At 48.3% G+C, this 26,987-nt stretch overlaps 1 protein-coding gene across 2 annotated transcripts in view; it reads right to left on the bottom strand.

The window, feature by feature from the left end:
* Positions 1 to 26,987, bottom strand: part of MTHFD1L (methylenetetrahydrofolate dehydrogenase (NADP+ dependent) 1 like) — a 1,218,839-nt gene that overhangs the window by 446,420 nt on the left and 745,432 nt on the right. For both annotated transcript variants that reach the window (XM_078649387.1, XM_078649386.1), the window contains exon 20: positions 15,787 to 15,898. In XM_078649387.1, coding sequence (XP_078505513.1) covers positions 15,787 to 15,898 — 112 coding nt within the window. The remainder of the gene's footprint in view (positions 1 to 15,786; positions 15,899 to 26,987) is intronic.

The following is a 26,987-nucleotide window of genomic DNA, read 5'->3' as shown; positions in this document are numbered from 1 at the left end:
CGAGGGACATTTGGGCATAGTGAAAACCAAGGCGTTGGTCAAGCAGATGTATTGGTGGCCAGGAATGGATGCCCACATAGAGAGACAAGTGCGGGAGTGCGGGCAGTGTCAAGGAGCGGACAAAGTGCTCCGCCCACTCAGACCTGCATTGGGGAAGTTTGACACCCCGCAAGGCCCCTGGGAGGATGTGGCTATAGACATTCTGGGACCTGTCCTAGACAGCAGAGGGGTGAACAAATACATATGTGTGATAATGGACAAGTATTCCAAATGGCCTGAAGTGGACATACAAGAGTCAATGGACACGGACACCATTTTGCGATTCCTGACATCGGTGTTCCTACGTGAGGGCATACCCAAGTCCATTCTCAGTGACAATGGACCTCAATTTGTATCAGACAAGTGGGGTCGATATATGAAAAGGAATGGGATTGAGGTGAAACACACGGCCGTTTATCACCCGGCATGCAACGGCCAGGTCGAAAGGTTCAATAGGGTGCTCATGGGCTCCATTCAGGCAGCCATATCACAAGGAAAGGACTGGGAAGCGGAAGTAATGAGCATGCTATGGGCCTACAGGATCACGCCCTCAGTGGTGGGGTACAGTCCGTTCCAAGTGCTAAGGGGACGGCATCCCTTCACCCAGGACAACGTTGCATGGAGGGAGAAGACCATCACCAGCAAGTGGTCCCCAGCGGTGGTGCAGCACAATTTGGAGAAGGCCCAGAAGATATACGCAGCACACTATGACAAGCGACGCAACACAAAGGAAACCGTGCTGGAAAAAGGGGAATGGGTCAGGGTTAAACTCCCTACCCTACAGAAGAAAGGAGAAAGCAAGTTCAGCCGGCCCCTACAAGTTCAGGAGGTACGAGGAAGGGCGGCTCTTCTCAGTGACGGCAAGGTCTGGTCGCAAGACCGCATGGCCAGAGTCAATAAAATAATAGTTTGGCCCAAGTCCGAAGAGGGCGAGAGACGGATGGACTTACAGGAAGAAAGACCCCAAGGGGGGCACAGCACAGGAGACTGTGGGGAAAGTGTAGGTGAGGACACTGAGATGGATGGCCTGGGAGCAAGGCCTACCGATGGAGATGGCGCACCGGTGAATGCAGAGCAGAGCGCTGATGGGAGAGAAAATGAGAGGTCCCAAGGAGAGACAGAAGAGAGAGAGAACATGCCGGTAAGACACACCCGCAGCGGAAGGGCAGTCACTGCGCCCTCTCGCTATAGAGACTTTGTGATGGATGGACACTAGCTTTTGGTGCCACCTCCCGAGGTGCCCCAACATAGACTTATACGCCTGCTTGGGGACTCTTAACCTAAGGGGGGAAATTGTTTGTTGTTTATATTAAAGGGGGGAGATATGTGGTATGCGCTCTAGTCTATGAGCGTGTGCGCGATGACGCGTCACGCCATAGACTAGAGCAGGAGGCACACGCATGCGCAGTAGACAGGGGTGAAGGGCGCGAACGGCGAAAAGCGGCAGTTGGCGACCGGAGCGGTCACTGTTAGACGCTCGGCGCCCTAAGCTCTGTAGGATATTTACAAGTAAATAAAACGCTAGTTATACAACTTCCACTGCCTCAGCTTGTACTTGAAGGGGGAAAGGGAGAACATTACAGCAGGTAGCATCGGTCAGTAAATGAGACGTAAATAATTGCAGCAGGAGGGCCATCATAGGAAGCCGCTTTCTCTTGCTGCTTGATTGCCCCTAGAGTGGAAAACAATGGCTCCTACGGTGTTGCTGGGCAGGCCCCTTCCCACAGATACAAAGGAGAAGGGGGAGGAGGGCATGCAACTGCAGAGGCCTTCCTAGATGAGCACCACACAGGGCTCTTAAATAATTTTATTTCAAGTTTGGACCATTGCTGCAGTCCTGGGACGCAATCTGAAAATAAAGAAGTAGGGGAACGGACTTTAGTAAATTTAAAAAGTAGGGGCAGGCCTTGCTGAATACTTTGTTTGGTTAGTCAAAACCATTACATTAAAACCATAGTACAAAATTACAAAAGTTAAAACCAAGGGAGTTTCGGGAAGTGAGTCTATGTGGTGGCTCCCTGAGCTCTAGTGGATGCGGTAAATAGGGTTCATAGTGAGACATGGGTCTGCAAAGTCTCTATATGTTCGAGCCCTCGGTGACCATCAGCATGGACCGTGTCTGATGGATAAACTTTCCAAAGGAGGCCATGTGTTTTACCGTGGTCAGTGTGTAGAGATGGTTGATCGCCTCCTTTGCAGTGCGTGACCCTGCTTGTCTTAAGATTGGCCTGAGATAAAGACTGCGAGCTGTGCGCAGAGCCGGGCAGCAAAATAGAAGATGGGCCAATGACTCTCGTTTATACCTGCAGAGCCTACATTCCCGGGCTCCTGAACCGACCTGTCCAAAGGCGTATAATTCTTTGAGGGGCAGCAGATGTAGTCTGTAGGCTAAAATCTTGTGAAGGGCTGCGCGGCCCACGGCCTGCGTAAGATGGTATTTAGGATTTTGCAGAGTGTGCGGCAGGCATAGAGACTCGTGGAAGTCTTTTCTTGCCAGTGACTCCAGATCCAGTTCCCGTGACCGCACGCGTACTTGTTTTTTAATCGCGATTTTGATGGCGGTGTAATTGACGTGTTCGGGGTTCCAAGACTCGATGGCAAGATTGAGATGATCCTTTGCCGCATTGAGAGTGGCCGACCAGGGATTACCGGGTTCCTTGAAGATGCATTTCAGAACTGCCTTGAGTGTGTTCTCGTGTGCCGCTGTTGTTAGAAAGTAGTATTTACTTAGGGCGGCCATCTCTTCCAGTTTTTGCTGGTTGAGTGAGAACTCCAGGCGGACAAGAGTATTTCTGGTGCACCTTGGTAGATGGAATAATCTCTTGTAGGCTCTGCAATGAATTTTTTCTAGGTCTTTATTCAGTTTGCCCGGGAATGCCTGTTGAGCGTAATTGAGAGCCGGCATTAGCTTGGCTTTGAGTACTCTTTGAATAGCCGTTGTAGACGGGCTATAGAAGGAGGCTTGCAGCTTGCAGATGGCGTAGGAGATGGTTTTACCTTTGCCTTGAATAGTCTTTAAATGGGCGCTTGAGAGCCCCGACTCCTGGAAACAGACGCCCAAATAGGTGTACCGCTGTGTGCTTTCCAGCGAGAGATGACCAAGCCTCCATCTTAATGGTTTTTTCTTTGGGTAATGTCCGAAGATGATTACTTTTGACTTGGATGAATTTGCTACCAGCCTGTTTTTATCGTTGTATGCGGCGAGTGCCGTCAGCGCCTTTTGTAGCCCAATACTCGTGTGGTCCAGGAGTACCAAGTCATCAGCATATTGCATGAATTGGATTTTGGTCCCTCCGATCTTTGGGGTAGCCAAGGCTGCCCCAGTCAAGGCCCTCTCCATGTCCGCTGTGTATAAGTTAAACAACAATGGGGCTAGCACGCACCCTTGTTTTAGGCCTCTATCTGTGTCAATCTTCGCGGATGCGTAGTTCCTCGAGAGTTTGATTTTCACCCTCGTTTTTTGGTACAAGGACTGGATCGCTCTTAACAGGGATGGATTGATGTTCCATTGAACCAGCTTTCTCCACAGAATGGCGCGATCTACCCCATCGAACGCCGCCGAGTAGTCAATAAAGCAGGCGAATAAGGGGGGACTTTTGTGTGACCGCGCTTGATGGACCAAGAAAGAAAGTGCGGTGATGTTATCAACTGTGGCGGACCCAGGTCTAAATCCGGTTTGGCAGAGTGGGAGAATGCCTTCTTCACTCGTCCAGTCTGCAATGTCCCTCAAGATGGCACTAGCGTAGGCTTTTCCCTCAATGTCCAGGAGGGCGATCATGCAGTAGTTTGATGGTTCTGTTTTGGGGCCTTTCTTGTGGATTGGATGTAAGAGCGAGCCTCTCTATGAGTCTGGTACATCCCCCAGAAGCCAGCATTCAGTGTACAGGTGGGTCAGGTTTTCGGACCAAAAGTCAATGTTTGCTTTGAATAAATGGCCAGGAAGGCCGTTAGGGCCCGGGGCGCCGTTTTGTCTGATGTTTTTTAGAATTTTAGACACTAACAGTTTTCCAGGCGGAGACATCTTCTCGGTGATGGGGTCTAGTTCATCTCCTACGGTGGATGCTTCGTTTTGCTTGTTGACAGGTCCATCTTCGTTGTAGAGTGCTTTTACATGGGCAACCCAGATGGAAGCTTCAAGAGAATTTTCTCTATGGTTTGAGCCTCGTCCCAGGTTGCTTAAATAGTACCAAAACTCTTGCGATTTTCCTGGGCTCAACAGGTCAAAGATTTTCAGCCATTGTGCTTCACAATAGTCTCGTTTTGCTGCCCAAACCTTCTTTGAATGACTTTTTTTGGCCTCTTGTAATTGTTTCTTATTTGGACTCGTGCCAGTTTTACGGAAGACTTGATTTTTCCTGTTCAGTTGTTTAGCGCTTGTTTTAATCTCTGCGTTGTATCCATATGCCGTTGGAGGATGCCTATGAGTTGTACTATCTGTGTTCCCACGAAGAATCGCCGCCAGGGTCCCTGTTATGGCGTTCCAAGTTGCTATTGCACCCTTTTTCTGTTCACTCGGTGGCCAGTCTGTCCACAGGTTTGCCCAGTTGTTAAATGTGGTAGTTACAGTCTGTCCACATTTGATTCTTCTGGGCAGCTTTATTAGTTCTTCACCGTCGGCTGCTCCAATGCATTCAAGCCTATGGCGTGTATCCACTATAAAGTTCAACGTGATGGTTAAGGCAGCATGATCACTGTCACTACGCGGGTGAACGGAGATGTTTAACATTAGGGGTTGCAGTTTATCACTTAGGATGATATAGTCAATCGTTGTTTGATTGTTGTATCTGGGACTGACAAAGGTCCCTGGGCTATTCTTTAGATGGACTGAATGCGCTGTCGCCAGTTTGTAAGATTTTAATAGGTCGTTCAGTGCGTTAGTGGCCCCTGACTGATGACTTCGTGTGGTTGGAACCCCTATGTTGTGGATGTTGAAATCGCCGAGAATAATACATTCTAAGGACGAAAATTGGAGCAATAAGGACTCTAGGTGGTTTATTAGCATGGCCGAGTTGGCTATAGGCCCATGTGGATTGTGATAGAGGTTGATTAATAAAAATGAGAAATTTCCATTTATCGAATGGCGGCCTTTCAAGATGCCTGCCTGAAGGGTGTCCGGCAGGTTGGGTATTTCCACAAATTCCAGTTTCAGTGAGTGTTTTATATAGACGCATATCCCCCCCGATGGTCTTCCGAATGTGTTGGTATTTTTTACTGGTTTTCCAAATTCTGCATGTCCTCTTAGTGAAAGAGGGTGGATCTGCCAGGATTCTTGTATGCAGATTATGTCCGCCTCCTCCATGAATTTCACCGCGGTTTGGTTCAGGAGCAACTTTTTGAGCCCTGCGACATTCCAGGTCATAATTTTCAAGCTGTCCGGAGACCAATTTTTATCTAAGGATTTTGGATGCGCGTTGGTCATGCTTCGGTGGGGATGGCCTAAGTCTTTAGGGCAATATCAGTTAGGATCTGGGGTTTAGTGCTAGCGGCAGCCAAGACCAATCTTTGCTCGCGCGCCCCAATGTTGCGCATATGCGTGTACCCTGGGTCAGGTTGGTTGTTATCTTGATTGGGGTTCTGTTGATTGGGCCTGTATTTATGCCACCTTTGCACCCCTGAAGGATGGACGCCGCATTTGACACGTGGGTGGGGGGAGCATGCAAGCGTGAGTTCCCTCCGGCTGGTTGTACCGTGTTTCCCGACTGGAAATACGCGGAGTGGGTTTTTAAAATTTGGGGGTATTTTTGTGCGGGCTTGAGTTTTATTTTTATACCCCAGCTTTCCAATAGCTTATGCTGACTTTTCAGTGCCTCGGCCATGTCCGGGCTCGTAAAGGTTAGCTCCGTGGTTTCATTTTTCTCCTCCGGATCTGGTGGCAGAAGGAGATGGTTTCAATGTCTGTAGTTTTTATTCCTTCCAGCCCTGGGATGTTTGCGCAAAGTGTTAAAAGATTGCTGCGGTTGAGGATGTCCCACTTCCCCTGAGAGACAGTCGGGGTACTGCATTATTTTCCGATCCTGGGATTGGGTGTAGTTTAATTGGCAGGCGGAATCCACCGCCTGGCCGCCAGTTTGTGGTGGCTGTACTGCGCCCGGTGGGTGGGGGTTTGCCTCCCTGTTTTACCCCATTGACCACTGGAAGGCCACCATGAGTGGCAAGCTGGGTGGACCGTTATTGGGCGGCATATTTTCAGCGTCCTCGAGTTCTATGGCATCTGATGGCGCTTGGGGAACTCGGCGCATCATCAACGTTGATTGAGCAACGATCTGAGAATTAGTTGGGCATGGGTCGTGATCACTTGGGTGGGCTTGAATCGCTTTCACGGAGCTTTGTCCTTGTGGGTTATGTATTTACTCTGTTTTATTAAACAGCAAAGTCAAACATCGCAATGAGTACAACCACCCGCACCTGTGGAAACACTTTGCGGACGGTAACGAGTCAGTAGTGTGAACATTGCCAAGAAATGCCCCCATCGGGCGCGTTAACACAGCAAGCTGCCTACAACCCAACCGGGCCGGCCGCGTCTTAAAAGCTAAGAGGCAGGTGCAGGTGGTATCGATCATGAAACCTGCGTAACAAAGGAAGGAAGAAAGAAAGAAGGAAAAACAAACCCCAGCCCCCCATCCTCCACCCCCACCCACCTCCTTCCTCGTCCACGGAGCAAAGATAAAAGCTAACAATTGTCTCCTCTCTAAGAGGGTCCTCAGGTTGCAACACCATCTGGGGTCTTGCGTTTGCGTGACTGCTTCTTAGGGTCTGGGAGCAGGGTGTCTGCAAGGTGTAGCAATCGCAGGTAACGGGGGCAGCTCAGTTCTCGGAATTCTCCCGTCAGTAGGGTCAAGAACGGCTGCCATAGCTCTGCAAATTCCTCCCCCCTCCCTGCCCTTGCCAATGACAATTTCTCCATCCCTAGAATCGCCCATAGCCGGTGCAACCATCCTATTTGTAAAGGAGGCTGAACGGCTCTCCAATGCGCTACTATGTTTTGTACAGCTGCCCCCAGGCAATTGCAATAAGCCTCCCTCTCCTGGATTTTAGGGGGTACATCAGGGCATTGGGAAGGCCCAGTAGGACATAAGCAGGAAATCTGGGCAGCTGCGTATCTAGGTGTGCGTCTATCAGATCTAAGATTGATGTCCAATAGGCCTGCAGGTGGTCACAGCTCCAAAGCAGGTGCTCCAGTGTGCCAAGCTCCCCACACCCCCTCCAACAGCGGTTGCTAACTCGGGGGTCCCATTGATGTAGTCGTGCAGGTGTGTGGTACCAATAGGTGGCTACTTTGGTCATGGTTTCAGTAAGGCCCATGTGATAGGCAGAGTGTCTGGCTCTGTGGTAAACCCCCTCCCATTCCTTGCGTGTAAGCTGTCTCCCCAGGTCCTTCTCCCATCTGGCCCTCCCTGCGTTGTAGGTGTAGATGTTGGTGAGGAGTAAGTGTTGGTACAGATCGGAGATTAGTTTCTTATCAGAGGTGCGTGTTAATAGCCATTTCTCGTTCGGAGTAAGGAAGCGCTGTGCTCCGGGCCTGACCGACAGCTGTAACACCCAGTGGCGGACCTGCAAGTAGGGCAAGCGATCCGTTTCCGGTATGCCGTAGTCCTCTTTCACTTTCTGAAAGGGAAGGATGCCATTAAGGTCAAACATATGTCCCAAATTCCTGCATGGTGTAGTTCTCCATATCGCGAACGCCCGGGATTCAAGGCCGGGAGAGAAGTCAGGGTTGTCAAAGAGCGGCGTCATCGGGGAGGGGAAGGAGGTGAGCTCCCGCCGAACAGCCACCCTGTCCCACACATCCAGGACGGTGCTCGTAATGAGTGATGCGTAGAGGTTGGGGGGCCTATGGCAGCGCGGCAAGAACGGGACACCCTGAAGCGGGCGACCTGCCACCGCCTGGTCCTGAAAGAGCCAGTGTTTGCTTGAATCCAGTTGGTGCCACTCCAACAACGTGCGCAGCTGGGTCGCCTGAAAGTATAAGGTGAGGTCGTGTACTCCTACCCCTCCATGTGCAGGGGGGTTGGGGGAGTATAGCGTTCGCGTGTTTAAACCGCGGGCGACGGCCATTCCAGACAAAGCGTGCCAGATCCGCCTGCGTCCTCTGAAGCCATCCCTTCGGTGAATGTAGAGGGAGGGTCTGAAACACATAGAGGATCTGCGGCAGCATCGTCATTTTGGCGGCCGCAACACGACCCAGCCATGACAACGTAAGATGTTTCCATCGTCTGAGATTGTCGCGGAGGCAAGCGCTGAGTCTAGTATAGTTGGCTTCTACAGTGGCCCGCACCGTTGGGCCCAGCAAGACTCCCAGGTAGGGAATGGTGGACGTCGACCACTGCAGGTCAAATTCAGCTTTGGCATCCGCCAGCACCTCAGGGGACAGCGATATGTTCAGGGCCTCCGATTTCGCAACGTTGATCTTGAAGCCCGACGCCAGCGCAAAAGTGTGGAGCTCAACAAAGAGTGCTCGGAGGGATTGCATCGGATTGGTTAGGGAGAGTAAGATGTCGTCGGCGTATAGACTGATCGTGTGAGTGTCCCCACCGAACGGGATGACCGTGATGAGGCTATGGTGCTTAATGTGTTGGGCCAACGGCTCCATATAGAGCGTGAACAGGAGGGGGGAGAGCGGGCACCCCTGCCTGGTTCCCCTGCCTATCCGAAAACGTGGGGTTTGGGTGGCGGTAACAGTTAAATATACGATTACGGAGGATTTCTCCTACCCCGAACCGCTGTAACACCAGGTCCAGATAGGGCCAGTGCACCCTATTGAATGCCTTCTCCGCATCGATCGTGAGTAGCATGCAGTCCGGCCTCGTCCGTGTGGGTCACGGACGAGGCCAGACTGCATGCTACTCAATAAGGTGAAGGACCCGTCTGGTGTTGTCGCTGGTCTGCCGTTGCGGGATGAAGCCGGCTTGGTCGGGCTCCACCAGCTGCTGCATGTACGGCGCCAGCCTACTTGCGATTATGCCGGTGTACAGTTTCAGGTCGATGTTGAGCAAGGAGATCGGTCGATAGGAGCTACAACGGGTGGGAACTCGCCTGGGTTTGGGAATCACCGATATTGCCGCTTCCAGAAGATCTGGGGGTATGGCGCCAGGTTGATCGAAGGTGTTAAAGAGGTCTCTCAATAATGGGGCCACTTGTGGGCAGAAGGTCTTATAAAAGGCCGCTGTGTAGCCATCCGGGCCTGGCGATTTCCCCAACTTGAGGCGGGAGATCGCCGGGATCACCTCCTCTAGGCCGATGGGCCGGTCGAGGAACGTTGCCTGTGCTGCATTCAGGGACGGGAGGGCGGCCCCTTGAAGGTAGTCATGGCCAGACTGTAGGTCGAGATGGTCCGCCGAATAAAGTTCAGCGTAGTAGTCACCAAAGACTGCGGCGATGGCCGCGTCCTCTGGATGGGGGTGTCGTGGCGAGACTGGAGGGTTCGGATATGTTGCTTCTGAATCTGCTCCCGCAGTCTACTCGCCAGCAATTTCCCACAGCGATCCCCGCCTGTGTAATATGCGTGCCTGAGGCGTATAGCGGCAAATTCGGCCATATCCTGGTCCAGTGCTGCTAACATCTTCCGCTCTGTACACAGCTGACGCCACGCCCGGGCTGCTCCAGTGCGCTGGTGCATCTGCTCCAGCTCCGCCACACGCTGTGTGAGTTCGGACCTTTTCTGTGCGCGCTCTCTATTATTAGCCGTGGCTATAGAGATAAATTCTCCACGAAGGACCGCCTTGAGAGCTGCCCATTGTGTGGCTTTGGAGGTGTCATCGTTAGCATTGTGAGTGAGGAACTGAGCGAGCGCCTCTTTAATCCGTCCTAACGTGGTTGGGTTCTGCAGGAGACCATCGCGCAGCCGCCAGTGCCGCTGCGGGCCGGGCGTGTTTGGAATAAGAAAGGACGCCACCACCGGGGAGTGGTCGGATAGGGAGGCCGGGAGGATCTCTACATCTCGTGCCTGAAGTACCAGCTGGGAGGAGCACAAGAGATAGTCAAGTCTCGCATATGTTTTGTGGGCCGCGGAATAATAGGCGTACGCCGTGGGTGTGCGTGTCTCCACAGATTGGTGAGATCCAGATCCGAGAGGTGAGTGTGTCCTGCTGCTGATAGAGACCCCACCTGTCCAGACCTGTGGGCAGAGCGGTCTGCAGTGTTGTGAAAAAACAGGTTATGGAAGCGGTGGACTAGCAACCTACCCCTGATCTCTGCCTCTTTCTGCAGGACCCGCCCCTGGAAGGATTTGGCCACTAAGATTGCCACCCCAGCTACTTTTCTAGACGTGGACGAGAAGAACTGCCAGGGAAAGGCTCGGGACTTGAGTCTGTGTTGATCTTTGGGCAACAAGTGTGTTTCCTGTAGGAGACATATGTCTGCCTTCGAGTGCTCTAGGAGGGATAGGACCGCCTTGCGCTTGATGGGATTATTGAGCCCTCGCACATTAAGCGTAAGAAGAACAGTTAAAGAGCGAGACATTCTAAGAGGTTAATTGGGTTGGCTGCGCGCTGTACCTGATCCGCCATGGGGAAGTATGTCGCTGTGACCCTGGCATATTACGGTATGTGCGAATTAGCCGAGGACACCAAAAAGGAAACTTAAAATTCTGAGGGTCTAGAGCTGGGTCCTGTGCGGTTGAATCCTTGTTCTTGCTAGCTTCTTTCTTGAGATCCTCTATTAATGTGGTCATGATGTTTGGGAGTTTTTCTAGGCTGTGCAGAATTGGACTGCAACTACATGACTCTGGCTTGAAATATGTGCTATCCTTTGCTCTGCGGATCAGGGAATTCAGATGATCCAGTTTGGAATCAATCCCAGAGATCAGGTTTGCGACTGTTTGCAATATATTTATCTGGGCGTCGGGCTTGTCTGCGTGCATTATTGCGGCGCCTGTCATTGAGATGAGTGTCTCGTTGATCAGTGATAGGTGGTCTACAATCACTGGTGGCTTCTCCCCCCGTCCATGCGGCTGCTCACTGACGTTGATTGCTGAGCCGTTTTGTCTTGTTCCAGGATGCTCCATCTCGACAGGTTCGGGGACTGGATTTGACGGGCGGCCAGTAATTCTGGGGTTCCTCCTCCTTCGTTAGTTTCATAAGTGCTGTTGGGCGCGTCGAGCATATGCACTCCGTTTGCCGAAGCTCTTCTTTCGTTGTCAGAGTGTGTGCTGTTGGGTGCATCAAACGTAGAAACCCCGTTTGGGGTCGTAGTCGGTTGGGGGTCTTCCAGTAATTGGTGAGTCGGAGTTGTTGTTCTTATGTGATCAACCTAGGTACCACCCTGTCTAATGCCTCTAACTTGAGGGGTTTTCCGCCCTGGAGCATAGTTATTATAGGTGATAGGGGTAATCCTAGTGCCCGGGTGGCAATAGAGCTAGGGGTTTGACCGTCCTCCAATGCTTTATTAGGCGGTGTGCAACTTGAAGTCCTGAGTGGTTCAGCTGAACTTGTTACCAGAGGGCACAAGAAGCTTCTTATGTCTCCGTTTCCTAGGATCCCAGTAGTGGTATCGTTGGCGCCAGGTCTCGACGTCTGGGCGATTAAGTTGAGTGGGCTATAGCTCTTCCCCAGTGGCGCTGTTTGCGGCGGTGGTGGGATCGATGTCAATGCTGGGAACGCAATAGATGGACCAGGGGACTTCGGCGTTGCTCCGGTAGCTCCGAGTGATCCTGAGAGTCCCCCGTCCCAGTGCCCTAGCCCGGGGTGCAGACCCCCCGCTCCTGGGGAGTAGAAAAGATTTGCCTTCCGTCTCCTAGCTGATCTATGGGGCGGGGCTTTTCCTGTGCTTGTAGTAAGGTTGAGTTTCTAGTCCTCATGGTTTTCCCTGTTTAAATTGTCTTTCCTGGTGAGTTGTGCTCGCTGCGATGGGAAGGCGGCGGGGGGAAGTGGTGGTGTTGGGACAGCAGAGGGCAGCGTGTTCTCCTATGTGGGGGGTGGCCTCGATGAACAGGTAGAGTTGGCCCTGCCCGCTGCTGCTCAGTCCAGCTAAAAGCCGCTGCCCGCTGCCTCAGTCCCAAATGGCTGGCCAGGGTATTAAAGTTCTGGCTTTGCTCTTGCTCTGCGTGTGCTCCCCCACTCCAGCCCCCAGCTGGTGCTTGCTGCCTTGCTATTGACTCACCGGCACACGAGTCCTCTTATCCTCCAGCACCAGTTCCTCGCTCTCCCCAGGGTTTACCGGTTCTCTGTTCTTCTATTCACAGCCCTTCTCAGCCCTTAGCTCGAGGCTTCTCAGCGACAGAGCCGGTGGGGGGCCAACGTAACAAGCTCCCCTCCGCTGTGGCGGTGTTGTTGTCACAGCGCTTGGAACACAGCGCTCACACCTGCCTGCAGCACCTCAGTGACTGAGCCGGTGGGGGGGCCGAAAGTAACAGGCTCCGCGCCCCGCTGTGGCGGTGTTGTTGTCACAGGGTTTGGAACAGCGCTCACACCTGCCCGCAGCACCTCGCTTCTTGCTCGCGGCGCACGGCTCACCGCTGTGCTGCTGACCTCGGCGACCCAGTAGCCACACGGTCAGCCTCGCGGTCGGGCTGATAGACAGGCAGACAGGCAGATGGAGACCAGCGGCCGATCCGCTATTTCCTCGTTCTTCCCTGGGTTCTTTAGCTCCTCAACGGCCGCGGTGGCAGCAGCAGTCACCGCGTCCGTCTCGTCTCGAAGAAGATGGCGTTCTGGCATTCTCTGGCGATTCACAGCTCACAGGCTCCCTCCAGTGGTCACAGAGTCAACAGTGCCCTACAGGGATCCTGCTCTTCACGGTCAGCAGCTGTGCCCTTCCGATTCCCCCCACTTCTACCGCTGGCTTCAGTAAAGATGCTGCTGGCGAAGACTGTGCAAGAGTCCGGTAGACTCCAAGGTTGGATTATAGAAGAGAAGAACCTGTAAGCAGAGAGGACAGTGTCTATGCCACTCTGAGGTGACCAAGAGGCACGGAAGAGTAATGCCCACCGTTGACAGACGGTTCAAAAAGGTAACGTGACCTTGTGGCTGCAGTTGTGAGGACCAGGCAACGCTGGGAAGACCAGGAACCGTACATGAGCTGTCCTGCGTTGGAAGTCGAGAACCAGGGATCGGTGTCCGGCGAGAACACCAACAAGCCTTGGCAGCTGAAACAGCCGGGAAAGCGTAGAAGGAGCAACTTTGGGACCAGCAAGGTCCAAGGGACTCACCATCAGCAGGAGAGCCAGAGCAAGCCCCAAGCAAGCAGGGGAGCCCACTGAAGCAGAAGAGCCTCAAGAGGACCCACAGGCAGAAGGCACAGGAGTCACAAGAGCAGCTCACCAAGAAGGAAGGCCCACGGTGTAGAGGATGCAGTGAAGATGCTGTACTTCGCTGGAGGAGATGATGGAGGCTGAAGCTTCTTGAAGCCCAAAGATCTCTGGAGTGCAGAGCCAACATGCCTTAGCAACGGCAAATCAACGCAGCGCACAGGGGTTTGGTCCCAGCGGTTCAGACGAGGGATACTGACCTCAAAATTGAAGAGAGGACAGGTCAGGCATCAAGATAGTTGCAGAGCCTTTTGAAGTCCATGGGCCGTAGGAGCAGCATTCCGGTCAGCTTTGTTGCAGTGCCTGCAGATGCAGCAGTGACCCCTTCACTCCAAGGAAGATTACATCGGGTGCCCCTGATGCCCACAGGTCTGTTGAAGAACCTGGAAGAAGCACAGACACAGATGACAAAGAAGGCTCGCAGAACAGTGAGACCGGGAGCATCAGAAGTCTTCAGTGATGCAGTCTCGGTTCCAGATGAAGTCCAGCGAAGTCCAAGTATCCAGACTGTCGAAGAGTGATGTGGTTTCAGGCTTGGGTCTTGTCCCATGACGATTCTGAAGACCCACCTACAGGTAAGCCCTTAAATACCCTGGGAATGGGATTAGGATGACTCAGGAGTCCCTCCCAGAGGAGGGGCTGGACAGAGGGGAAGATACTCCCATGTCCTTTGTACATTTGTCATTATCCCCTAAATGTGTCAAAGCAGGACTTCAAATGTTCCTTTACAGCTCAGTCCAGAATCACTAAGGCCTAAATTATCTGTCGCTGCTTCAACTCCTCAGTCACCAAGGTAGATTCCCAACTCTGATACAAAGCAATCTCTAATCACCCTGGATTAGAAATCTGAGAAATTATAGAACTCCCGCAACCAAAAATCTCAGAACCGGGCATATATTTAGCACTGGAAGCACAGCAAGCATTCAGCATTGTTGTTTCTGTCATCTGGACATTGAAGCAAATCTGCTATTAAAGAGCTCTCCTGATGCACATCCTAAAGGCTCAGTCACCTCCTTCACTTCCCCTCAGTCGCACACTTCCAGATTCCTTCATTGCCCACAGACACAACAATATTTGTATCCTAGCCACTCGTCTTTCTACGTTCCTTCATCACTAGCTCCTGGAAGCCTGCTAGCCCCCTCAGGCAATCATAGGAGGCAGAGGCACTGGGCAAGCCAATCGATCTTCCAGTGAAAATATGGGATTCTGAGATGCAACTCAGCCTAGAGGGCAACCTCTGAAATTCAGCAGCAGGAGACTCATTACACTAATATGTCTATTCCTCGTCCCTAAAACAAACTGAGCACAATAGAGAACTCAGCGTCTGCAGGGAAGCATTATCTATGCTGATACTGCAGAGAGCATCCATAAAGAAGTTATTTAAAGAGCTGGAGGCAAAAACAAGATATCTGTTTTAACTGAACATAACTTGGTAGCCTTTTGACAGCCGTCCAATGGCTCTGTGCGTTTCCCTTCACAGAAAAGAAAACAGGAGCTCACACTAGATAGCACCCTATTCTAGTTTATCTTCCAATCAATTTCAATATCCTCTTCATCCTTCGTTTCTTCAGAATTCCCTTGCTTTGAAATCCCTTGATGGGCAGGACGATTTGCAGCTTTAAGTTATATTTATGTATAACTGTTTTCAGGCTACTGGTGGTACTTGTTCAATTAAAAAATTGTTGTGTCTTCAGTTGAGTGATAGTAGCTTAATGAGGGCAGATCATACTGCTAAGGACAACAAGGATACTAGAAATCCAGGAGTGGAGAGAAATTAGAGCTCAGAAGTCCACTTACCAACTGGGCACCACAAGGACAGCATTGTCAAATAAATTCTCAGACCCACTAGAAGGCCAATGTAACTAAGGCAGGGACGATAAAGTTACACAATGTTTTCTTCTCATCCGGTCTACTGCCTGCAGATACCAAAAATTAGCTTTGAAATAAATTAACATTCCACCACTTCTGGTTGACCTACAGAAATTCAACCAGACCACATATTGTTCAATGTGAAAAATAGGACTATGTACTTTTTCTTTTAGAGCTATGCTTTATTACAAATAGGAGATGATACAGTCATGAAGATAACAAACCACACATCTTTTTCACTTTTCAATGAAATGCCCAACTCCCTCAAGCTTCCCCACTACAAGTTGGCATTCTGGTGTTTACAGCAGTGTATAGTTTACTACTGAATGTGCACTATTAACTCAGAACTGTAGGAGCACAAAAAATTGCAACATGGTAGTTATTCCAACTTCAGCTGAATCATTTCAGAATTTGAGTATTAGCATGAACACAACATGGTAACTTACAACACTGGAAAATCATACAATTAGGTTTGCTGGTTAATGCAGTTAATAATTGGTACACAAAATAAGTCAAACTGTTCTTAATACTGTACTCTCCTCTTGCGCCTGAGCGTAATTGGAGTATGTAGAAAGGATGTTCTCTACAAAAGTCAACATCACACCATGCAGTGGCACACATGATCAGTAACTTACCAACAAACCCGTCTTCTCCAACCAACTTCAGTGCAATCTTGTCAGCCAAAACTGATGAGTTCCCATGTGCAATGTTGGCAAAAGGTCCAGCATGAACAAAAACAGGAGTGCCCTAGGAGGTAGGAACAATGAGCATGTATTAAGGCAAGGATGGGTACAAATGAGAAGAATAGGTTAATGCAAATGATATGAAGCAAAGCTGGTGGAATCCAGACATGTTGTGACAAACCCATTCCAGAGCCAAGAACTTTTAACAACATAGATTCTCAAGTAATAGCCTCCTTTATTGTGACATGTTGATTTATGAACACGTTAGAAGCATTACCGTCCAATTAAAAATAGTTTTGAACAGTATCACAAAAGAATCAAAACACACACATTTCCCTCTTCTTCACACAATTACTGCATACCCATAATAGCGCCCCAGCAGGCCATCCTACTCTGAGGTTCCGTGAGTTCTGAACCCGTTCCATAAAGGTCATGGTTTCGTTATGAATTTGATATTAGCGAACCGTAACTAGTTAGTGCGGCAAGTAGGAGTGTTTTCGTCATGTTAGACTGATGGATTCACTACGTATTTAGGGATTTCGTTCTGAACCCTTGGGTTCCATTTTGTGTATGGCAGCCATTTTGTGGTTGCCCTCACATAGGCCGATGACTGTGGCTGAACAAGTCTTTTAAGTACATGTACACCTTAACTCCAGTTCGTGCTGACTCCTGTTTGACCTGAGTGAACAGACCCTGTTGCCTGAAGCTGACCTTGTTAAACCAGTTCCTGCCCTTTAGCTGATCAAGATTAAGGATCAGAGCACAGGACATCGTAAAAGTTTTATTGCACACAAATATGCCTTATCCTACTCTCACCTGTTTCTGCTCCTTTCTTTATGGTCTATTTACGATTGTGTTGTGGCCTTTTTTTATTATGGGTTCGTTTGACCTGTCTAAAGAAGAATGTTGGGTTTGACCGATGATTGATCATGGGCTGGGCAACTGAAAAGTGGGTTTGTCGTCATGCGATACTTTAGTTGTGGAAACAAGTGATTGTTTAAACTGTAAACAAGGAATGTTTGCCTGAAGCATAATGTTTGGCATAAAAAGGGATGACTTGCTGTGTAAAATTGAGCAGTCTCCTGAGAACTCATACCTTGATGATTTCTAGGACTTCTGTTACTGGCTGCAGCCAATAAATGTGATCTTTGATGCCACCAAGAAGAGTCCCGTGTCTCTGTATTCTAAGACAGGTGGAACCCGAAGACTTTGGGCGTGCCCCTGGGTATTAAATAACCCGGTTCTTCAGTTGGCGCCCAACGTGGGGCGACTTCAGCGGTACCGGTCCAAGTGTGGAAAATTATATTTTGCCTGACCAAATAATGTCCACTACATATACCCTATGTTACATTCATGTGCATGTCACCCATGCATATTTCTCGTAGTGGCCTGAATCACTAGGCCTCTGCAGACATGTCCTGCAAGTCAAGTCATCAAAGTCTCCCAAACGTTAAGCTAAAATAAAGGCCCATGTATTTTGCATTCTGCATTGTGCATTTTAAATAAATATCGTACTGAGCCCTTTATTTTATTGTGGTTGAACCACTTTCTGAACTTCTGCCAAGACAGTGTTATGAATAACAGTTATCTGTTTTGCTGTACAGAGTGGCATCCTTGCCCGGTGAGGAAATGTAAACAGAACCCGTTCGCGACAGATAAGGCCTAGCTCTCTGTCTCAGCCCCCATGCAATGAACGGAGAAATATATGCTTTTTCTTTATTTCTAGCGATGAACCTTTGTTTCAGATAAAACATCCCCTGACTCCAGACATCAGTTGTACCAGACGTGCTCAAGTCGCCCTGACACAAGAGATTACTCTGCTAAGCCAAAAGTCAGGCTCATCCCATTTACACGTCATTTGCACCCCATGCTCAAAGTTGCACAATTAGGGCAGAGTTCCAGCTGGTCATGCAAACACCTCCCCTAAGTACCCACCCACCTATGACATCTACCTATCATCTACCTATGACTCATCAAGTGTACGCCCACATGCTCTTATCTCATTTTCTGTCTTGCGCCTGCTCCTATGTACAAGGAGAAAATTGTATATATGCTGTTCATTGTTATTGAATGTTAGATTACTCTTCCTGAACCTCAGTGGCGATGGAACATATTCTCCCTTTGACTCGAGTTATTGGAATAAAGCCCATTTTAACTTGGACACCACGGATCCTGTCTCTCATTTGATGCATGATATTTGGTTAATGCCTAGAAATTCTGCCAGGGTAATATTTTATTTACCACATTAATTGGCGCCCGAACAGGGACATGTCCCTTTCCCCACTCGCCGGAGTTTGTAGGTCTAGTCTTTGCCCCCTTCCACAGCCGTGTCGGACTTTAAAGTGTACACGCCATTGGGATTACCCGCTACTCCCTCAGGCCCAGGAGGAGGACGGACTGCGACCAGGCATCCATGTGAGGCGGTGATGAAAGCGGATCGTCTCAACCCAGAGCCCAGCCCATGAGAGAGCAAGGTCCGAGGTCTCCAGAGGTCCACCTGTTCCAAGGCGCATGCGTAGAAGTCCGAGGCCTTCAAGTTTCAAGATTCTGCTTCCCGGTGAGTACCACTGTGGGGAATGCATCAAGATTAAAGACGTGTCTCATTCACGTGAGACCGGTAAAGACGTGCCCATGGTAAACGTGGGTGCGGTAAAGACGTGTCTCATTCACGTGAGACCGGTAAAGACGTGCCCATGGTAAACGTGGGTGCGGTAAAGACGTGTCTCATTCACGTGAGACCGGTAAAGACGTGCCCATGGTAAACGTGGGCGCGGTCAAGAGGTGTCTCATTTTTGAGACCGGTATGGTTTTCAAGTACATGTTTAGTTCTCTGTATCAGTTTAGGTTGTAACTGTTTTAGTGTTTAATATTTGTTTGTGTGTGAATGATTGTTGATTGTTTCAGTCTATTTTTGTGAATATTGGTTTCAAACATGCCACTGTTTTCAAAGTTACGTCAGATAGGGACCAGAAAAGGTATACTAGAAGAACCAGTTAACATCCCGCCTAGAGACACACCTGGTCATTATATGTATAATAAGCATGGGCTAGACGCCATTTTGTTTTTAGACTTATGGGTAGACTACACCAAGGACCTGGAGGAAAAGTATAGATGGCCAATCTCGGGAACATGGGATCCTGAATGTATTATGAGGGTGGAGGAAGCGCTATGGAAAAAGAAGTCAAGACCCTCTCAGAAAGATGCCATCGAATTGTGGCGCAAAGAGTCACATAGGAGAACAGAGAAAGAATTGAATAAAGCAGATAGAGCTAGACAAGCTGGGGAAAAAAGCCAGAGAAAAGGAACTGCGGGAGGAGGGGGAACGTGTCAAAACAGAACAGACTGATAGGGAAAGAAACGCCGTTATTAATGGTATTTATCCCGTTCTGTCAGAAGAACTAGCTAAAGTGAACACCTCAGAGAGACCCAGTAGGTCTCGAACGCCACCACCTGTACCATATAGAGTACATAGAATAAAGCCGACAGCATCTGAAGCATTCATTTCCTCGTATCTAGACGAGTCCCTTCCAGACTACGTTAATGCAGGTTTTCCTCCACCCCCAGCAGCAGATCAGCTCCAGCAACTTCAGCAGCAGCTAGCAAAAGATGACGTAGGTCCAGGGGCAGTGGGAGGGGTGCCTACTGTAGATGAAGCCATTCCATTTTGTGTATATGATACAGAACCAGGAAAGGGTTCAATGGTCGTGATTTCACGTAGACTAAGACAAGCTGTTGCATATCTAGAGACATTACCAGACATGAAAGATCACCTAGATAGCATGTATCGTTTTATTAGAACGGGGGAGGGACCAGATAGTATAGCACAAGCCATGGCACAGAGAAAAGTAGGGGTTAAGAACCATGTCTTACGTTTTATTATTAACTGCCTGATCAGGGAACAGGACGAAGGGGACGGAGATGTAAAAGCAGGATTGATAGAATGGAGTGATCACATAGATGCCGGTAGACATGAGAAACAGGGACAGATAGATGCCATGTACAAGAAAATACGAAAGGAAATAATAGAAAGGCACAGAAAAGAGTCTGAGGAGAATGGTGAGTTATCAACAGAAGAAGTAGATGAGCCAAAAGACAAAATGAATTATGTAGGAAAAGCGCGACAGTTTGACAGACCCAAGTGCCTTGATTACCGTAAACAAGGGTCAGCTATAAAGGAAAGGTATTCCCTTGAAGCATTATTCCAGGCTACTGAAAAAGCACTGAAACAATGGATAGGGAGTGAGAGACCTCCCACACAACACGAAATAGAGTTGGCCCGGTCAGCCACCCAGTGGGTGTCCAATGCCAATATATATAGCAGTGATATAGTGGCTCAGACTTTCTTAAGCCTTCCACCGAACGAACAGCGTTTGGCTGGTATTTACATGGTTCAACACTTGATAACGTTGTATAAAAGTCAGCATTCTGATCCTGGTCACTTGCATAAAATACTTGACGACATTTTACTAGATAGATGGACAGGTTTAGGTACTGAATTAATTAATGTAATCCTGGATCAACGACATAAGTACATAGATTCTCTGACTACATACATGCCTCCAGTCTTACACCATGACAGACATAACGTACACATAGACAGACAGAACCCCCTACGAGAGGTTCATCCCGTTAAGAATGCGGCCAATGAGTTACAACGAGTGTATGTTTACACCCCCTTAACGAAATTAGAGATTCTTGAAATGAAAAAGATGTTGCCTTGTCATGATAAAGACCCAGGGGGATTTCACCGTGAATTAAAAGACATCCTCCGCATAGGAGATTATACATACGCTGACATTCTGAAGCTATTAAAAGTACTGTTACCTGCAGGGATTTATGAAAAACTTAAGGAAAAAGACTGGGAAGTGGGTGAGAAAAAGTTACGTTGGGATGCATTGGAAACAGAAGAGAAGGGCAGGGCCCCAGGAGTTGGTCTTGGAGATAGAGCTAGAGAACTACCTGAATTTCTGATACAAGTTTTGCCAAGATTATTGATTACTAAAAAGGAAGATTGGGATGCTATTTCAGCCTGTAAACAAAAGCAAGACGAGGACACTAGTGATTTCTATTCTAGATTTGAGAAATGTTTTACTATTAATAGTGGCCTTAAGCCTGGTAGCGAGTCATTTCCACATCTTTTTGTGAGCAAATTAGTAGAGAATTCCTTACCCCAGATCAAGAATAGAGTACTGAAGGTTGAGAGTACTTGGCAAGCAAACAGCCCTTCACAAATGTTACAGATGCTACAGTATCATCAGAATAGGATTAGAGAAGAGCAGGATCATGAAAAGAGACGCATGAAAGAGACAAAAATGAAGGTGCTGGTTGCCCAGACGGTACCGGCGACTTCAAACAAACATAACACGACACCTGTCAAAGGGAACTGTAATTATTGCAAACAACCAGGTCACTTTGTAAAGGACTGCACTGTCCTGAAACACAATATAGCTACAGGCAAGACAAAAGAGAGACAGTACACTCCTAGACAGAATAACACGCAACAGAACACGCAACAGACAGTAGCAAATTATCCTCCACCACCGCCTGTTAATGCCACACCACAAATGTATCAGCACACACAGTCTGACTATCCAGAATATCAACAGTTCTCATGAAACAGCCTTGAGAGGGAAGTAGGCTTGCCCCTTATTGAGGTTCCTGTAGATCAAGAGGGTCCGTATGTACATAGTCGTGTTCTAGGTCAGGATCGAAAGTTTCTGATTGACACAGGGGCGAGCAGAACTACCATCAGTCATGACGAGGTTCCAGGGGCACCTCTCTCGGGCTCACAAAATGTTTCCCTGGGATTTTCAGGAAAGCCTATTGTTAATGAAGTATCAAAACCAGTCTCCCTAGGGGTTGTTCCACTGTCACGTACCACTGACTTGCTACTTACTAAGTCATGTCCAGAAAACTTACTTGGTATGAAGACATTAAAAGATCTAGGAGCAGTTATCTGCTGTTCTCCAGAAGGAGTACGCCTGTTCTTACGTGATTTTAAGGGACATTATGTACTGACTGATTTTGACCACAGACTCAAGAACGTGCCACAGATCCTGTGGGCACAAGGACCGACTGACGTAGGTTACATGGACATTACGCCTCACCATGTCACACTCAAAGCAGGAGTAGTACTTCCACGTATTAGACAATACAAGTTACCACCTGACGCCGAAACAGCATTACTGAAAATAGTTGACGAATTTATTGCACGGGGGGTAGTGGTAGAGACAGTCTCAAATGTATGTAACTCGCCTGTCATTCCTATCCTTAAAAGATCTGATCCTAGTGTATTGCCAGTGTACCGATTGATTATTGACCTGCGAGAATTGAACAAATGTGTAGTACCACAATATCCAGTGGTGCCAGACATTTCTTCATTGTTGACTGCTATTGATTCAGAGGCTACTTACTTTACTGTTATCGACTTGAAGAACGCTTTCTTTAGTGTTCCCATTCACCCAGACAGCCAGTACCTGTTTGGATTTTCATTAAGAGGTCGTAGCTTTGTCTTTACACGAGCTCCTCAAGGTTTTACAGAAAGCCCTAGTATTTACAGTCAGGCACTAAAAAGACAGCTAGACAGCATTCACATGCCTTCCAACACTGCGTTACTACAGTATGTGGACGATATCCTGATTACAGCACGTTCAGGAAAAGAATGTGAAAATGCATCACTGACAGTCTTACATTTTCTGGCTGACAAGGGGCACAAGGTGTCCCCTTCGAAGTTGCAATTCTGTGAAAAGCAAGTAGTGTACCTAGGACACTTGCTTTCCAAGGAGGGGAGACAGCTAACACAAGCACGTATACAGCTCATTGCTAACCTTTCACAGCCCAAGACACAAAAGGAAGTACGTGCCTTTATTGGCCTCACTTCATACTGTAGGCAATGGATTCCCCAGTATGCCTTTCTAGCCAAACCACTCATACAGTTAACTACACAGGAGGCAGGGGGGACTGTCCTCCCTTGGACACAAGAACACACCTTGGCATTCGAGGAATTAAAAAGAGCTTTATGTCAAGCGCCAGTGTTAGCGACTCCATGTTACAGCAAACCTTTCATGCTTTTTGTAACTGAAAGAGAAGGAACAGCGTTATCTGTTCTCACACAAGATCAAGCAGGAAAACACAAGCCTTGTGCTTATTTTTCTAGCACACTAGACCCAGTGGCCCAGGCTCTGCCTGCATGCCTGAAATCAGTTGCAGCAACAGCCCTAGCCATAAGACAAAGTGACTCCATAGTGCTGGGTCACCCTCTGACAGTACAGGTCCCACATGCAGTGGAGGTACTCTTAAACAGAATACGAACACAACACTTGACTGTAGCAAGACTGACAGGATATGAACTGACATTATTTCAACCACACATAGAGATCAGACGTTGTAATATTCTGAATCCTGCAACACTTTTGCCCTCAAGTACAGTAAATGCACCATCACATGACTGTGTGGAACTAATGAATATAGTGACAAAGCCAAGACAAGACCTGACAGATATTGCACTTTCAGACCCAGACTTAACGCTCTATGTAGATGGATCATGCATGAGAACGAGTGCAGGAGAGTTAGTAGCGGCCTATGCTGTGACCACTGATAAAGAAGTCATAGAGACACAGAAAATAGACACATTGTCAGCACAAGCAGCAGAGCTCATCGCTCTGACACAAGCCTGCATAAGAGCTAAGCACTTGAAAGTAAACATTTATACTGATTCTCAATATGCCTTTGGCGTTGTTCATGATTTCGGGGTACTATGGAGGGAGAGAGGTTTCCTGACCTCCCATGGGACCAAGATTCAGCATGGCCAGCTTATTCAAGCCCTGTTAGAAGCCATACATTTACCTACAGCCATTTCTATCCTGAAGTGCAAAGCTCACACCAAAGTTACAGACACCATTTCCCAGGGTAATGACCTGGCAGATCGAACAGCTAGACTTACAGCCCAGACACCAACAGACACGACAAGGACAGAGGTACCATTACTGACAACATGTATGACAGTCAGGGATCCCACTCAAGACGTACTCGACATACAGACACATGCCACTGCAGATGAGATAAAGAAATGGACTGAACAAGGAGGGGTCCAGACTGACCAAGGTTGGATGACTAAGGGAAAAGGCACATGGTTTCTCCCAGATTCCATGGTACAAGTAATCATTAACACAGCCCATAGTCCAGCACACTTAGGAGAAAAAGCAATGTTAGACAGCTTACAGAACATCTGGTTTAACAAGCACATGCGTGCCGCAGCGAAGCAGAAAGTACGAACATGTATGATCTGTTGTCAGTTCAATCCAGGTAAAGGCATCCCGGTGGAACAAGGCGGATTTCATCCTCCTGACCACCCTTTTGAGGTTCTCCAGATGGATTATATCCAAATGGACAGATGTAGAGGTTACAAGTATGTCTTGGTGGTAGTGTGTGCACTATCTAGATGGACAGAAGCTTATCCAGATTCCAGATTATACTGCTGTAACAACAGCCAGACAGTTAGTGCGCGAGTATTTCCCCAGGTATGGATTACCTCGGGTGGTCTATGCAGATAACGGCCAGCCATTCTCCTCTGAATTAATGAAACAAGTGTCCCTTCTGTTAGGGTACACATGGAAGTTCCATTGTGTCAGACACCCAGAAGCAGCTGGCCTTGTAGAAAGACATAATCAAACCCTCAAGACAAAATTAGCAAAGGTCTGTGCAGAGAAAGGCGTGGATTGGATGGTAGCCCTGCCGGTTGCCCTCTTTTACATGCGTATGGTAGCACATTCCAGAACAGGCCTATCTCCGTATGAAGTGGTTTTCGGTAGACCGCCAAATATGTGGGGTACGCCTATGCCCAGAAAGATAACTGATGTTGACAGTAACATGCTGACAGATTACCTGGCTTCCTTGATGTCTGCACTACTCTCTTGTCGTTCACAGGTTGCTGCCGCCTTCCCTGACAACACACAGGTCAAGGAACACGCCATAGTCCCAGGGGACTTTGTGTGCATCCGGAATTTTGATCGTTCCAGCCCCCCTTGAGCCGCGCTGGAAGACCCCGAAGTTGGTGCTTCTTACCACGAGGACCGCACTGAAAGTGGAGGGACGCAAGGGCTGGATCCATGCCCATCACGTTAAGCGCTATTTTGGACAATGTGGAACATTCGAAAAGAACATTGACTTTGATAACAAAACAGACTTTGCGCCGCCTTTGCTTGAAAAGACCCCTCAGCAAGAGTATAGGTCCAAACTTAGATCTAGTAAGTCAGACGTAGTTTAATTGTTTAAGCCCACCCGGTGGTGAATCGGTTAGACCAGTTTCTGACATGTATAAGATCACATATGAGAATAGCAAGATGAGATATTGCAAGACACTGCAGATACTGCAAGACATTACGCAGCAGATGGATTGTTACCTTGATTATTATTTGATTCTGTGCATTGTTATAATCGGTGTTAGTTTATTGCTACATGTTTTCTTTTTCATTTCCTCACATATACATTCATCCAGTATGCATACGTGACCAGCAATGCAACTGAGTGCTTGGTATGTGGCCAAAAAAAAAAAAAAGATTCTTAGGAAAACATGCCCATTGGATAACATGGCAAATCGCACCTCCGCACAAGACATGCTTTTTCCTCCACTTCCACAGCTCAGATCCTTTTCAAATTTGGCATCACAGTAGTCCAAGCGATGCCCTACATCCTCACCAAAAAGCAGCCGAATCCCTCCACTGGAACGGGTACGAATTTCCGCTCAAAAACACGCCCCCCCGAAAACGCCAAACAACGCCAAAATCCCTCAACACCTTGTTAAAGCAGCATGTTAAAACAAAACATCTTCAAAACGTTACCTCCAAGCACTTGTAAGAGATCCAGCTCTCTCCTGCCTAACGTAATGACAACATACTCTGCACAAACCATGACCACATGGCGCTATTCACAAGCCATATTTACAAGAAACTCAGCAAGTTATAATAATGACATGCTCTTCATAAACCATATTTTCAAGGAGCTATTTACAGGGAACTTCAGTCTCAGAAGGACTTTCTTCTTTCAAAACGTCACGCCATACCTATTTCATTTGCGGTCAGACAGCTTATGTACGTCTGCCCTTAGACTAGGGTGGAACTTGTTATATAGCAGACAGAAACAGCGTGTGAGCAATATACAGATTTCAACAAAGGTTTCTTTTTCTTGAAGCAGTAGTGAATGTGACTGCATCTGCGCTGGCGACTTGATCCAGGAGCAGTTTGCCATGATACTATCACTGTCTGCAATGTGGCCTGGCGATTTGCAGCCTTTATGCCACTGCTTGCGTTCCCCATCCATATGTACAAAGGATATAGGTGGAGAAATGATTCTGTATGATCAGCTATACGGTCTCATGAATATAGATGTATCCTGAAGGGTTATGTAGTTGACAAGGAGGGAATGTGGAAAATGATATTTTGCCTGACCAAATAATGTCCACTACATATACCCTATGTTACATTCATGTGCATGTCACCCATGCATATTTCTCGTAGTGGCCTGAATCACTAGGCCTCTGCAGACATGTCCTGCAAGTCAAGTCATCAAAGTCTCCCAAACGTTAAGCTAAAATAAAGGCCCATGTATTTTGCATTCTGCATTGTGCATTTTAAATAAATATCGTACTGAGCCCTTTATTTTATTGTGGTTGAACCACTTTCTGAACTTCTGCCAAGACAGTGTTATGAATAACAGTTATCTGTTTTGCTGTACAGAGTGGCATCCTTGCCCGGTGAGGAAATGTAAACAGAACCCGTTCGCGACAGATAAGGCCTAGCTCTCTGTCTCAGCCCCCATGCAATGAACGGAGAAATATATGCTTTTTCTTTATTTCTAGCGATGAACCTTTGTTTCAGATAAAACATCCCCTGACTCCAGACATCAGTTGTACCAGACGTGCTCAAGTCGCCCTGACACAAGAGATTACTCTGCTAAGCCAAAAGTCAGCTTCATCCCATTTACACGTCATTTGCACCCCATGCTCAAAGTTGCACAATTAGGGCAGAGTTCCAGCTGGTCATGCAAACACCTCCCCTAAGTACCCACCCACCTATGACATCTACCTATCATCTACCTATGACTCATCAAGTGTACGCCCACATGCTCTTATCTCATTTTCTGTCTTGCGCCTGCTC

This window comes from Lissotriton helveticus, chromosome 6 (assembly GCF_964261635.1).
Source record: "Lissotriton helveticus chromosome 6, aLisHel1.1, whole genome shotgun sequence".
NCBI lineage: Eukaryota > Metazoa > Chordata > Amphibia > Caudata > Salamandridae > Lissotriton > Lissotriton helveticus.
This window is presented reverse-complemented; position numbering and strand designations above follow the sequence as displayed.